Source organism: Papilio xuthus, unplaced genomic scaffold (genome assembly GCF_000836235.2).
Source record: "Papilio xuthus unplaced genomic scaffold, Pxut_1.1 DF828258.1, whole genome shotgun sequence".
NCBI classification, from domain to species: Eukaryota; Metazoa; Arthropoda; class Insecta; order Lepidoptera; family Papilionidae; genus Papilio; species Papilio xuthus.
In genome coordinates this window covers 2,048,241-2,064,350 of record NW_013530391.1, presented here as the reverse complement: position 1 = coordinate 2,064,350, position 16,110 = coordinate 2,048,241, and the positions used below count along the sequence as shown (strand labels likewise).

Below are 16,110 nucleotides of genomic sequence, written 5' to 3'. Positions count from 1 at the left end.
TCTATTCACCAAAACAAAACTCGATCATTATTAAACTTGAAGGTTAATTGATACATTGACTTACTTAATAGTTATTGACAAATTACATATTATTGTAATGAATCGTTACGATATAATTAAATAAAAAAGTATTTTCATTAAGCCATTCAAACATAACGTTTGTCCTAAATCTCAGTGTAAACAATCTCGTTCCAAATGATAGGAGATAACAGGTGGTTGGTACGACATAGTTGTCATCTCGGGCAACCCCCGTAACGTGCCCTGACTCTTGTTTTTACCCCCTGTATTGTTATGAATGAGCGTGGCGCGGGGGCGGGGCGGGAGCGCGGGCAGGGGGATGCTCGCGGCCACTCCGCGCGCCGCATTCACCGGCCGGACTCCGCCGCGAGCTCATGTCCGTTGTAACTCTCACTCGCAAACCAACATTCCTCGCGTGCAGTGAAATTTTATAAAGTATACACATTTCGACATAAAATCAAATGGGCTTGGAAAGTGAAACATAAAACTCCGTTGTGGTGATACGCAGTGTTCTGTATGAAGTATATTATTTATACGACTCGGTAAAGTTGTGAAGTTTACATTCTTGTCGAGTTTCGCACACAGTTCGGTGGAGGACCGTGGAAGCGTGACAGTTTGCTGGTGTGTTGTGCGTGATCATCTACGAGGGAGAGTTTGTCGGTGCGGTAGTCGGCGGCCGTAGTACCTCCGGCCCCGACATGGAGAGCTACTTCGACATCTCCAACGACCTGAAGGATGTCTGGGACGCGGACATCGACCCGGTGAGTCGACCTTGTTGTACTTATCTAGTAAAGATGAAATTGTTTTGTGTTTAGCGTGAGGGCGGGAAACCGGTCAGTGTCAGATACGTTCCGCGCGATATCACTGATAACAACAAATAATTACTAGATCTCGCCGGCCTTGTTTTGTACTGGAGCTGGCTATCTACCTGCAACTGAGCAGTGCATGTTCACTCGTCTTTGAGTACCGCCCCGCACTAAGTGCATTACCTATCTGTTTGAACCTAATTTTCAAATATAGCCGTTATCATCGTCGTCTTTGATCGATGCGCGAAAGAACTTTAGACATGTTCCACTCGATATCTATGATAAAGATTATTAAAATTAAATATCATGTACACTTGATTAAATTATCAATGACTTTACGTGTTTCTTCACTCATAAATCGTTTGATGTTGATAATATTTAAAAACTTTTTTATTTTCTAAAAAAGTAGGTACCAATACGCGCCGTTATTTTTGTAAAAGGAAAAAGATATTTGTTCGTATTGAGTAAGCTGAATATTTACACCACTATTCGTTATAAGTATAATGGTTTACAATGGAGAGAGAATCAAAGAAAACCTAAAATTATTATATGTTTTTTTAACTAAATTAAAATATATATAGAAAAAGTCGCGAGCTATGACGGGCACAAACAGTTACTTAATTAAATATACATATATGCCGTACACTAGTCCGCAAGCAATCGAGTTTCTATCCTGTTACAAACACTATATAAAATATTCCAGTATTTACTTACCACATACGCGATGAAGTGTGAAAGAAATCGTGGGGAAATCGCTTCTTTCAGATCTAAGGTTAATATCCTTCAATATTCGTTAAATATTCAATCATTTTGTAATATATAATAATATTTTTAATAATTAACTAAGTTGGTCGACCGAAAAATGTATAATTTAAAATCTTTCTAATTGATTAATGCCTTTATTGTTAAACATTACATTTGCAAACATATAATGTAGTCAATTATCTATTTATCGCGAACACAATTTGCTTTTAATATTTCTTAGAAATTGAATCAAGGAAATCCATTTTAAAGGTCGAAGGTACAATACCAGTAACCTTGTGTTGATGTAATTCGTATTTTCTCATACAAAGAATTTTACTGCCGAAAACATTCTTTATAGGACACATGTGGAAACCCAAAATAAAATGACATCTTAAATCAACACATCGTAGGTCCAAAAGACAAGGCATATTGTATCCTATTTTTAAATCTAATTAGTATTAATTAGAAAAATCATAATTGTGTTATCATTTACAAATTTGAAATTAATTTAGATTAGTATCTGCAACCCCTCGATAGTGATATATCTAGGAATAGGTTACTTACTGTGATTTACTGAAAGGTTTGAAATGATCTTTTAACTATTTCTTTTTACTTTTATGGAGAAAGGTTACCCTACAATACAAGTACCTATATTACATTTCGTTCTTGTAAGTGAGGCTTCGTAAGCCAGACTTCTCTTTTACAGATTATGGCAGTAGATTCGTAGCTTTTCTTATTTTTAATTTTTAGTTGTTATTTATTGTACTCGCTAGCCACCTATTTTACAAATAGAGTCAATTAGACTTAAATCTATAAATAACGTAATGACAGAGATAGACGTGTGTAAAAATATTTTTTTATATAATATTATATTATATTTGTAGATGACCTATTACTGTGTGTTTTGTACCCAAATATATGTACAAAAGCGTAGCTTTATGCTTCTTTTTTTCGAATTTCAATTAGAGGGACAGTCATACATGTTTTTATACATGTATACCGTCTGTGAAAACTCGTATGTTTTTATAACTGTGGAAATTTTAGGATTTTTGAGGCGGCTTTTAAAAAGCACTTGTAACTTGTTTTCTCTGCTATGCGGTGACGTCACGGTTGAATGTTGTTAGCTAAAACCCGACGCAGGTGCGGTGTTGACGCGCGTCAAGTTGTCGGTTGCGGGTGGGTGCCCTCTACATTTGGTCGGGTTGGCGAAGCGTATATTTCTTATGGTAGCGTACGGTACACGATGGTGCGTCGACCTGACGCCTTCAACTCGGAGGCCCGGGGTCCGTTTTTTATGAAGTATATTTATTACCATGTTAAACCTTACTAGTGAGGCAGGATGCTTAACATATAGATTTTTTTTGTAAATGTCACGAAGCAACTACTACCTACACAAACATACATCGTATTTGTTAAAGTCATAAAAAGTGGTCAGTAGAAATTATTGATTTTTATTGTAAGCAGTTTTATAATACTTATTTCATTTAACATCTAAACAACAAACTTGATCTTCTAATCCTCAATTCAACAAAATCTTTCATTATAGTTGTCGCGTATTTTTTTTATTATGTTGCCCGCATTTAAAATAAGTATACATAAATACTTCCTGTTTCCAAAATGGACGTCCATCCGGTGTCGGGTGCGTCATGAGATGTACACTTGCCGCGATGCAGGGATAAATACAATTTAAAAATACATTTGCGATAAACAACTGCAATACTTTCTCTGTATTCATTAATCATAACACATTAATCATCATCAAAGATAAAATCAAAAAATAAAAATTTTGCCGTAAGTTTCCACTGTCGAAACATCATCAAAAATGCCCAACTACTATTATTCACATAAACTCATTGGGTTTTTTTTTAATATTAGCAGACTTTTATTCATTTACTAAATTTTCTTGTATAATACCATTCCAACTTAACTCTACGCTTGTGTGCATGTCTTAATATGGTTTACGACAATAATCGAATGGCAGGATTCGAACCACGACTTCGTGATCCGCCTATTGTCGTTTTTTAGGGATGCTTTTGAAGTGTATAAGAACAATATTAAGGCATGATTCAAAATAATTAATATATCTTTTATGTTTGTATGTATATGTAAGAGATCATGTTACATTGTACAAGATAATCAGTTTAATGAGTATTTTGAACTTGCGCAATCAAGGAAATAATTTCTGTTTCTCTGTCCTATCCCGTATGGATTGTGATTACACACGCATTCAGATTAAAGGTCATGCCACACAAATCTAATAACACACGACGCGTGTACCGATAATAAATTATTCTATTCTAACATCTTATTTAACTACATTATGATTATTGTAAATTAGATCTTCTAGCTTAACTTTCAATCTGAATTGCACGACTGGAATTCATAGTAAATTTGTCTATGTGTATCCAGACTATGTTCTACGTATATGCAATATTACATCAGTGAACATCCATCCAACTAAACTTGCACATTTATAATATTAGTAAGATCTATTACACATAACATCTGATGTTACTTTGTTCATATTTTACTTAAACATTTTTGTAAATATGTAATTGCTTTATTGACAACCATATAAAGCGTCCTGATCTGAATCCACGTTATCATACTTCTGCTTCTTCTCAGCCATGAGACACCCACTGCTGGGCATAGGCCTCCCACAAAGATCGCCACGATGACCGGTCTTGTGCCACCCGCATCCAGGACGCTCCCGCAACCTTGACCGTTATCTTACTATTATACTAATATTGTAAATGTGAATGTTTGGATGGATGGATATTTGTTTAAAGGTATATCCGGAACGGCTTAACAGATCTTGATGAAATTTTTCACAGATGTAAAACATAAACTGCTGAACACATAGGCTGCTGATTTAGTTTTTTTTTTATTCCGCGCGGAACCGCGGGCGATAGCTAGTTTTAATATAACTTTACAAAGATGCAAAATATATTTTATAGGACCCTTTATGCACATACGACTGTCCCGTTCTGTGCGCGTATCAAGGCCCTACAGACGGTTGTAACTGCACTGAGTAACAACGAACGACTGCCGCATTGTAATGTTAATTGAATTTCCTTTGCCTTGTCGCCGCTACTGAAAGCGAAGACGTTCATTTAAAACGTATTAAAATAATCAGTCAGCGTACATTATTGTTTCTTTTACCTATTAATAAAATTGTTAATGAATTACACAAACGCTTTTAACTCAAATATTATCATTGCTTAGATTCCCACTTATTGTACGAAAGAATTTGAAGCATAATCTATATTCTTTATTTTATCGAGTCGTATATCTTTTTCCTTTTTATTCTTTGGAACATAATTATACAAAAAAATCTAGAAAATTAAAGAATTAAAAGTACGTCTCGTTTTGTTTAAAATTAAAACATCTTTCTTATAATAACATTCTCATTTTTTAAGTTTCCGTACCTCAAAGTAAAAAAAACGGATCCCTTAGGATCACTTTGTTGTCCGTCCATCTGTCTGTCAAGACCTTTTTTACTATGAAGCTAAATTAGAAATTAAAGCATAGGTAATAATTAATAGTGATATATTAGACAATAGTTTAATATAATGTCTATAAATAATTTTCAGATTAAATTCAGATCATTTACAGATACGAAGCGTGTGGTGAACAAGATAGGTTGTTTGTGATGCTGAAACAATGGCGGTATTGCGTAAATACACAGGCGCTGTTGCGTCATGCCTGATACCTCCAGTGCTGTTTCAAAAACAAGATGTTGACACAAGTGCTCTCGATATGTCCCCGACGAGAATCATCTATCGAACGTACCGATTGCTATCGTTTTAAACAATATTGTAATGGAGCTACGCCTACGCCTTAACATTATAACGATAGGATGAAAGTTTGGAAAACACACGTCTAAAATAATCTGCTATTTTGTTTTATAAAAATCATACAGGCCGTGTTAAGATCTGGGGACTTAAAAAATATATAGAACTGAATATAACTTTCTATAAGTCACGCGATCGTCGCGCGTCAGCTCCATACAATTTTGAAGTTCGCTATGGAATCGCTTTGGAGCGAATGCACTTTGTCTAACCCCCTGGATCCTTCGTGCCGTCTTTGGGCTAAATACTTTTTCATATTTATTGAACTATTAACAAGTATAGATTAGATATAGAACAGCATAATAAATAATAATAAACCACGACCACGCAGAAGATGAGTGTGCGTCCCGAAGGCCTAATTTAGTCCTCTTTCCCTTCCCACACTTTTTCTTATAAGGAAATGATGGGAAGTGGAAGTGGACTTTCCGGATGAGAAGATGCGTGGAAAGGGAAAATATTTTCTTTCTGTGCATCCTCTCCTCCGTCGATTAATAGGTAGGCAACGTATATGCAATTGCGTATGTCTATGAGTAACGGTCACTTCGCTATTTCACTTATGTCAGCTCGCTCGTTTGCCACCTTATGATATAAAAAAAATAGAAGTGCTCATCAACATACTAATATGAAATAAGAAAGTTAACATTATTAACATAACAATGAAGTTTCAATTGTCATAAATGTTAGAATTCTGCAGAACATCATAATTTGTTATGAAAATTCATACAGAACGTTGTATGAAACTATTCGATAGTTGTCCTAATTAAACTTATTTTTCAGATACAGGACAGAGGAAGTTTAAAACTTGAATTAATTAGACTAAATCCTAGTCAATCATGAGTTATAAAAACAAGCCCGCTAAATGTTTTTAATAAAATATGTTAAACACGATATCTCTTTGCCACAAACTGATCACGATTTAAATACTTGACTCTAATACTTGGTCATTAGAAAGCCATTTTAAGCAATAACTTTCTTTTAATGATACTTATGAGACTAAAACAATAGAGACAGAAGTGGACGAAATTTACTGTTTACACCTTATTCTCTTCATATTATAAAAGCAATAATTCTGTTAGGCGATAGCGCAAATGTGCAATTATACGGTTATTCTTGTTAAAATTTAGGATAATAGAATAGATGCTATCCAGTTTTAATTTAAAATTTAAAAAAGACAATTTTATGGCCAGTATTAATATGCAAAAAAAAAGAAAAACTTTAAAATAGATTATGTATTTGGAACATTCGAAGAGGCGATGCAGGCGCGGTGCCGCTGCCGCGGTGCGGTCGTGAAAGGCGCGGGAGCTCACTCGTTTGCATTCCTCTCACCGGTGCGCCTTCACGAATTTAGAGAGTCGCCTTTTGGACTGGAACAATTGTCATTCATCATTAGCACCGTCTAGCGGCACATTTTTCTTGTTAGCGAGCGCGGTTAATGACACACCGCCATGGCTCTATTCGGCAAGTCCGGAACGCAATACGGTAGCTATTAAACTTAATATGCATGTAGGTGATTCTAATTACATCCAATGTGTGAGTTGATAGAAACTGTTTATCTAGACTGTTTAAATATAAAAGAATACAACTTCTATGATATAAAATACTATGAAGATAACAATGTTCGCTGTAGGAATGAAGCAATGGAGTAAAGAAATGCAAAAGCAAGCAGCAACAAGTTACAGCGAAGTAATAATTCCCTTATGACTAAATCTTGAGCTAAACCATGCAGTATTTATGCGGTTTATAGTCGATATGTAAAATAATTCTTATAAACTTTAGCGACTTCGCCAAAACTAACCAATCATAACGGCTTCTGTGAAATTAATTTGATTTCCTTAACTTCGATTGTTACGGGTTTGAAATAATAATTTCTAGATTTTAGCGCGCTCCGTTACTTTGCAACGTCACTTGTTAGAAACTAGTTCTCACCAGGTGTTGTATTGATTTATTTCAGTCTTAATTTAATAAGAATATCTGAATTAAGAAATCTAAATACATTTCTATCAAGCAATGAAGAACAAAACTCCTGTTTAGCCCTTATTACTAATGTCGATGAGTAGAATGGCCATCGTTTCCACCGGATGCATACAATAAGTGACAATAGGACGCACTGGAGAGAGACGCACATCATCTGTAATGTTTGAAGAGACGTCTCGAAAACGTGCGGTCACGTTTGAGAAAACATCTGATTATACGTTCCATAGCTCGCTGTATATAGCACAAGCTCAAAGTGCTATTAAACGCACTTCAATGTACACGCAAACAACCATTCATTACGTTCTTGTACGACTAATTATAAGTATCTTATTCTTATCGATGTCAGGCAACAAGTCACTGGAAATCCGCTTTCTCCGTATTAAAAAACGTTTGGACCTTTTAATTTTTAGCTAAAAACTGCAGACAAGAATGTTATATCTTTTACATAGCTGTGTACACTTTCTGTGAGTTTCGATTATAGTAACTTTAGTCATCCTTTTAATTTTTGGGAATTACCCGTTGCGCGGATCCAAATATCAACCGCGATCGTTACACCGGACCGTAGAATCAACCGGTCCAATGGGATTTTTATAAATTGTTTAGACGCAATCGATAGCGAAATACCCATATTATCTTTAAAAAGACATAAAGAAAGCATTGAAAGAAATATGTGTCAACACAAATGTCCCTGCAATTATATAATTAGATTACACTTTGCATTCATAAAATTAAGGAATAAGTACAGGATTCCACATAATTTGATGTACAACTGTAAATGTACTAATGTATTAAAATAGAAAATTAAGCTATTATCATGCATTCAGGAAATTACTACATATTACTCGTTACGAATATTCATAAAATCGATCCTATAAGCAAAAACACACGGACACAAAAAATGTAATTTCAAATTAACAATTCAGTTAGCTAGCGGTAAGCGTATGAAACAGCAATATACAGAATATGCACGCGTATGTTTAGTATGATATTTAAATATAACATTTTAACTGTAATCAAACTATGTAACAAGTATAGATCAGATAATAGAATTATAATTCAATTGGTAGTAACTGTTTTAAACTGTTTCGTATTACTTTGCAAATTCCAGTCACCTTCCACTAAATTGAAAATTAAAATTTAATTTAATTTTTATTTTATTTATTAACAGGTCAACTTACAGCTAACTAACAATGTAATAATTAATTATGTACATCTCAAGAAGCTCTCGCTAAACAGTTGGATTAAGGGCCCGATACAAAAGGCATTTATCCTAGAAACCGCACGCATCGTGAGAAGGTTCTTGTCTCTGCAGCACTAACCACTGGTTGTTTGATTCATGGGACTCCGCAGCTGGTGATGCTCTATTTTTAATATAATATATTTTGTATAAATTTTTATTTTATATATAAAATGTAATATATTAAGAATAAGATTAATAAATAATAATGATGAAATAAATGTAAATGGAAAGTTAAAGCTAATAAAAAGTTGTCACACATGGAAACTGCACGGGTAATATAATTTACTTTTTTGATTAATAAATCCGAAACAAGAACTGAAGAAGCAATCATTAAGTAGACGTTTGATTTTAAACGCTGACATATTAAATATATCCATATGCTAAGAGATTGCATTATAACTTCTGCACGCTCGCACTAGGTAACTGTTCTCCCGGTACCTGCTCTTAACTCGCAGTGTATATATGTTAAGTTCACGCTTATGAAGTCCACGAGTGGGTACCATGATGCCTACTTTTTTGAGGAACTCGTAACTATCGATCGTACCGTTTAGAATATTGTGAAGGAAAACTAAATCTACCACACGCCTCCTCTCTTCTAGCGGTAGAAAATGAAATTTCTTGCAAAGAGAGTAATAATTGCTTACATATGTACCTACACACTAAACGTGACAAGAGTACCTTTTTTCTTCTGGAGTAGACAGATGCGAATTCTCTAGTGTTAACCATTTAAACAAAGTAATATTATATTACTTTTATTTTGTGAAACTTATATAGAAAGTAGGTAAAACTGAACGTGAAACATTGTAAATTGTGAGTTATTCGATTTTTTCACGGCAACATATCGAATCGATCCCACGGCTGTGTCGATAAGACGCACGTGGTACGTCAACTAATTCCAAACCGATAACCGGAGTTACGTAAACCTTTGGTAAAACTATGTTTTATGATTAGACACGAATGCGCATTACCAATACGAAATGTACTTGTAATTCGTTATTGCAATATTGACATTTTTTCCTATAAATTGTAGATTCAATTTTTATACCATATAAATGATAATATAATACATTCATAATTGTTTCTTTACCCTGTAATCTTTACAAGTCAACTGTCAAATCTAACTAGACGAGTATTTAAAGATAAGAAAATATATCTATTTTTATAACATTTAAATATTAAAAAAACAACGATGACGTCATTGCAAATGCTAAATTTACAATATTTTCTGTTAATTTGCCGGTTTTTACCCGTCAGACAAAAGTCAAGGTCGTTCGGCAAAAGGACATGGAATGATTTTACGTTTCAATTCGTAGGTCATAACACTTATTGTAACAATATTGCCGTCCTTATCATCCTCTTTAAATAAACAGAGACCACAATAATATTTGTATACATGTATTATATTATATTACGATAATTGAAGTTCACGGAAAATTATAAGTTAAAGTTGAAGTTCCATATCTCATGTAATAAACGTCGTATGAAAATTATTGCGCATTTAAACAAAAATAATTAATTACAATTAGAACTTGATTGTTATAGAATTTAAATGCATTATAAGCTATTATATAAACAAGACAGCTTCGGTACAGGAAAATAATCATTTTCCTCTTTCGATGTTACAGCTTTATCGTTATTCGCCAATTATGAGAAATACTCGATGCATATAACATTGTAAATTATATATCCAATATTATACATTATATTATCTAATAAATAACACACGTGTTTATGTATAACATTAACCCAATGTTAGTTTTCAGGGATAAGTTTTCATTATGTTACATTTTTGGTAAATCCGTGATAATTAAATATTTTTTATTGTATTACAAAGTTGTCTATCAAAAGGTCAAAGTGAAGCTCGATAGTGCTAAGGATAAAATCGTACAAAATCATTTTTCGTAATAATTTCGATATAGTTTATATTAAAAACGATATAATCTATCGCATTCATTGACCGTTAGTTTGTTTTTAAAACAAAGATAATATTCATGAAGTTAACATGATATTAATATGATGTCACATTAAAACAATGAATGCTAACGTAGTCGTTGAAATCAGACAAACATTTTGGATACAGCAGGTCACAAATATATATTTTTTTTTATATAATAAGGTGGCAAACGAGCGAGCGGCCACCTGAAATCGCTGAAATAGCGAAGTGACCGTTGCCCACATACATACGCAATTACATATGCGTTGCCTACCTTAAATCGACGGAGGAGAGGATGCACAGAAAGAAAACATTTCCAAGCATCCTCTCATCCGGAAAGTCCACTTCTACTCTCCATCCTTTCCTTATAAGAAAAAGAGCAGGAAGGGAAAGAAGACTAAATAGACATAAATACCACAAAAACATCTTCTACTTTCCGTTTTTAAAATCAAAATCTCTGTATAAAGCATATCATCAACATGTCATTATATTTAACAAAATAGGGTGGGATTTTGGTCCCAGAAATTCACTTTCAGTGGGTCATAATCAGGCTCGAAACTAGTCGGACACTGGATTAATTATACGAAAGTGTAATTACGTCATGATGGTTTAAAAGATAATATGTTTTTTTTTGGAAGTGGCACAAGTAAAATAAATTTGCGAAGCTATCTAATATAATCAGGCGGAGATAAATGCACGGGTCAATGTGACAGAGGTAATGTCGCGGTCACCTTACTCACAATACACACCAGATAATCAATCTTCTGTTTGCTTATGGTTATTAAAAACACAACCATTGTGTTGCCAACGCGAAACAAAAACAAACCTGTCGTACGGTTCATTAAAAAAAAAATAATGATAAAAAATTGACTTACGAAATGCTATCGTATTTTATTTTTATCAGTAGCTAAATTTAATGTTTAAAAACGCATATTCGATAAAAATTATATCGAATTCCTTGCGTGATTGTACTTTAATTTCTTGATTTTTTTTTGTCCCCATTAATAAAGCAAGCTACTATTTCGACCGGATTCATAGTGGTCGGTTTCACTGGACAATAGCCCTAGCTTACGTAACCCTAATAAGACGAAGTTCAGTTAGTTAAACTTTATCAAACGATAAATTTTATTCGCCTACGCTCGAGTAATCCACTTATTCCCAGTTGATAACAAAATATTACATATTGCGGCCGATATAGAAAATAGATTTGGTGCGGGGGTTGATTTGCGTAATATCATCGAGTACTTTCCGATTACTTTGCATAATATTTTATTATTCAAACTATAATAACATATTAATTTCATATAAATAGCGTACAGGTAGCATTAGAAAATTTTTATGTGGCGTCGTTACATGAACCTATGTGCCATGGATCCCATAACCCTTACTCAACGCCTTCTTATTTAACAATCTACTAAACAATCTTCTCTTCCTTCTTCCCTCCAAACAAATTTAAGGCACCAAAGACCCAATGTGATTTCTTTTTACTCTTAAACAACGTACCATATTTTTTTCTCTTCTAAAAAAAACTAATTTTGGATACCAAATGGATAAATCTCGATAATACTCGATAGTAATTCTTTTGTAAACAGCCCATAATAGACTCGGATCGTGAGAGAAACGAAATGTTTCTCTTTTATCTTTATAATCTATTGATACAGATTATAAAACGTGCCTCGTTCCTGCCATTCAGTCAAAATGTAAACTTTCACAAAGGAATCGACGACCGTGCTTCCGATGTTAAACACCGGCGTCCGATGTTCTAACTACTGTTTCCACTGTCGAAACATCATTACAAAGGCAAATTGTTGTCTCAGGTTTTTCAAGGAGAATGACTGAGATGAAGATACGTTTCCATACAAGTATTTCAGCATCGAAATTTATGGTCCAATAATAAGTTTGTATGCCACTTTTGAGTTATGTAGTAATTTTTATTCAGTTTAATTATTTTACAAATTCATATAACTTTAGTAATCGTTTGGTATATTGATACACAATACCCAAATTGTTAATTAGTTAATTTTCCTTATCGAAATAGTTTGCCGTAAGGAGGTTGAATATTTTGTGATTTTTAACAGGGCATTTTAATTTAATAATATTAATACTGGCTTGGAGTATTTAATTTCTTTTTATTTAATATTTTTAATCGATGTTAGAGTGGTACACTCTCTTAGGTTATCGGAGGGCATATTTCGGCGAGTTTCTCTGCACAATCTCAATTACGTAATCGTACGCCGATAAAAATCCAATTAAAGTGCACAGCGTCGCCGAATGCACTTACAACTGACGCCATTTTATTACTACGCATTTTACCGCGCTTTTTTCATTTGCAGAGAATAATCACGGCCGTGACTAAAGAATTGAAAGGACTTGAAAGGATTTTTGACTGTGCTAGAAAATCTGTTTTGCTTTCTAATTCCATACGATTTCTACAGACATAGGAGTCAAACGAATATGTTCTAAATTTTTATTTTTCGATTTGATTTCTAATCTTATTAAATAAAATAATCTTATTTCTTACTAATATTATAAATGCGAATGTTTGGATGAATGTTTGTTTTAAGATATCTCCAGAACGGCTGAACGGATCTCGATGGAATATGGAATACATATAGAATAGAACAGACAGACTGGGAGAACACATAGACTACTAAATATGTTTTTTGTTCCGCGCGGACGACCGCTTTATCTCAAGCGACAGCTAATGCTATTGTAAATGTAATTAGATGTAATAGAAGTTATATATAAAGGGGAAACGGAATAAAAATAAATTTCTCCGATCACATGTAAATACGATGTGTGAAAGCAGATGACATAAGACATGTCTGTAATCGAGTGCAGGATCATTTATCACGATGTGTAACAAATGGTTCACGTAATTGTTACGTAAGATATTTGCAATGAATCTGGGCCGAGCGCATCATTTATGTCATAAGTAAATTAGTTAGGACGAATCCAATAAAATTCTACGGTGAGTTTCCATTGTTTAACAACATGATTCCCATACACTACTTTATTGAAAAAAGTATAATAAAAATGTTGTAATAGATACGACAGTTGAAATTATTGGGAACATTTAATGATTTTAATCTTTTAAATATTTTACATAATTTTAATAATTCTAAGGTATTTAATGACCACGTCGAAGATTATGTCATCGTATCATTACAAGTTTTGACCAAATATAGGACAACATAATTATCATTGGCGTGACATAAACTATATTTTATGTTAGATGTTTTCTTTAATTCCTTGCGGACGAAGTCGCGGGTTACTACTAGTAAGTTATAAAGACGTTAAGGTTTATTTTTCATAGATTCGATCAGTGTAGAAATTCTTATTTGTTAACCAAGCGGCATTGAAGTTACGCATGGTTGATGGCGATGAATTTCAAATTGTAATCTAATTCAGTACTTCCTAAAGTAACGGAAAAGGAATTCGTAGAAGATTCACATAGGTTGAAAAATTTTACAATTATCTAAAGAATTTTAGACTTTCCGGACTAAAAAATTTAAATTCTGACACATCAAAATATTACTTAGACGGTGACATGAAAATATTGTTTCAAAAAATCTTAAAAACTTACAATCACAAATTAAAAGCAATATTGCTACGATTATAAAACCCGTAGGTCTAAAATATTTATGGATGTCTCCATATTAACGATTTGGTTAGTGTGCCATGAAAGGTTTAGGAATCGCAATTCAATGAATCACAAATTCCTGGACGTGGGCTGACTCACGGGACGTCAACGATACGACAACGATTTTGGCTCTCTCCTTTGCACGCTCTAGCGCACCATTCACTTGTGATCGAATGACTCAGAGACATTCCAATGGAGGTAATAGATAAAAAAAATACTAGCTATCGTACCTTGTGTTCACAGACCTTTAAATAAGCTGTTATGATAAGACATTGAAAGCGGAAATATGATCATTAAAGGGCATATCAACAATCTTAGTTTACAATTTTAATCGATTACGTCGCTAAAGGTGTCATAAATCAAACCAACAAGGATTTCGGTGCTCTGTGTTTTAAATGGTATCGTTTAATTTTAATACAAAATACCGGATCCGTTAGTTGCCTTTTCCTTGAGCACCTAAATGTGGCTTTAACGCATTCTAAATTTAAATTTTATAAGAAATAAAAAGTAAAAAGCTGTTGAGCTACGCTTCTCATTCACATATTTGGATTTTCCAGATAATTTCTTTACCTTTAGACCTTGTTAAGACGTGATAGTAAGTAGTAGTTGTTTTGTAAATAGAAATAGCGAACGTCGATGATAAAGCGAGTCAGACAAACAGTGCAGTGGCACAAGGTAAATGGGGCACGCGATCCGAACGTAATCCATTCCGAGCCGTCCTTTACTCCGCCCGACGACACAATTAGACATCAATTTATAAACGACACAATAACAAATGATTTTTGCATCAATAAATAATAATTTGCATCAAATTAAATTAATATTACTTACTGAATTATATTTTTTGTATTGCTACATTTACTTAAGATTTTAAGGGAACAGAAACTGATTTAAAAAGTCGCTAGATTGCACTGTTTATAGCATTAAAATTGTAAGACAAAGTTATTCGTTTTATATTATAATAATTTGTAATCTGCGTACATGCATGGACGTTGAACGGACGAACAGTGAAATTTATAATGTACGTAATGATTTTAACATGTGTGGGAAATGAGCGTAACGCATCGCAACTGCTAAGACAACGGTTGCGGAGGTCCACGGCGTGTAATTACTTTTGATGTAGTTATTTTGCCTTGGAATTTATTTAATATAAAACAATATCTTTTATTGAATTTTATGCTTAAAACATACATTTATAAACTTACATACTAATTTTTTTTAATGTAAATTATGACGTAAACGAAAATTGTAACATGAAATTAAATTATTTATTAATTCTGTACTTTGTTTTTATTACATTTAAAATTAATTTTATTTTACTTTTACTTGTTTACGTATATTTTATTGATGAATTAAGTTATTTGAAAGCGGAATGTGTGACGACTAGTGATTGTAAAAGGAAGTGAACGGGGCGCGGTTTCCGAGATCGACTTTTTAAATGTTTACAACACAACCAGATAAAAGTGATAGCTGCGCTGTTGACAAGCTCTGACGAATCAATTACCATGGGGTTCTGACATTAAAATCTCTGTATAAAATAATGTCGTCAGTCCTGTCTTTCATCTTTGCCAAAACAGAGATACGATAGGTTTTAAACGGAGATTTTGGTCTTGGGAATCCACAGTTTGTTGTCTCGTTTTAATTGGTTGTAACCTTACTATATCACTAGCAAACCGCCCCGGCTTCGTGCGCAAAGCACACCTTTTCACAGCATTATTAAAACACGGTTCTATTCTATGATAGGTTTTATTTATTTTAATACAGTTATGTTTATCTGATGATATATCCATTGTCTTAAATGAATCAACTTATAGAGGACTTTAGTACAAGAATCATCATTCACTGTATAAAATAATATAATTTTTCTTAGAAAATAATAAAAAAATGACACCTAAAATCAG

The 16,110-nt window shown here is 33.4% G+C and overlaps 1 protein-coding gene across 2 annotated transcripts in view; it reads left to right on the top strand.

The window, feature by feature from the left end:
• The first annotated feature begins 375 nt into the window (after nucleotides 1-375).
• Nucleotides 376-16,110, top strand: part of CrebA (Cyclic-AMP response element binding protein A) — an 84,331-nt gene continuing 68,596 nt past the window's right edge. Inside the window, exon 1 of one of the 2 annotated variants that reach the window (XM_013306180.1) lies at nucleotides 376-779. In XM_013306180.1, coding sequence (XP_013161634.1) covers nucleotides 717-779 — 63 coding nt within the window. In that variant the 5' untranslated portion in view covers nucleotides 376-716. The remainder of the gene's footprint in view (nucleotides 780-16,110) is intronic. The other variant, XM_013306181.1, reaches the window with a different exon arrangement.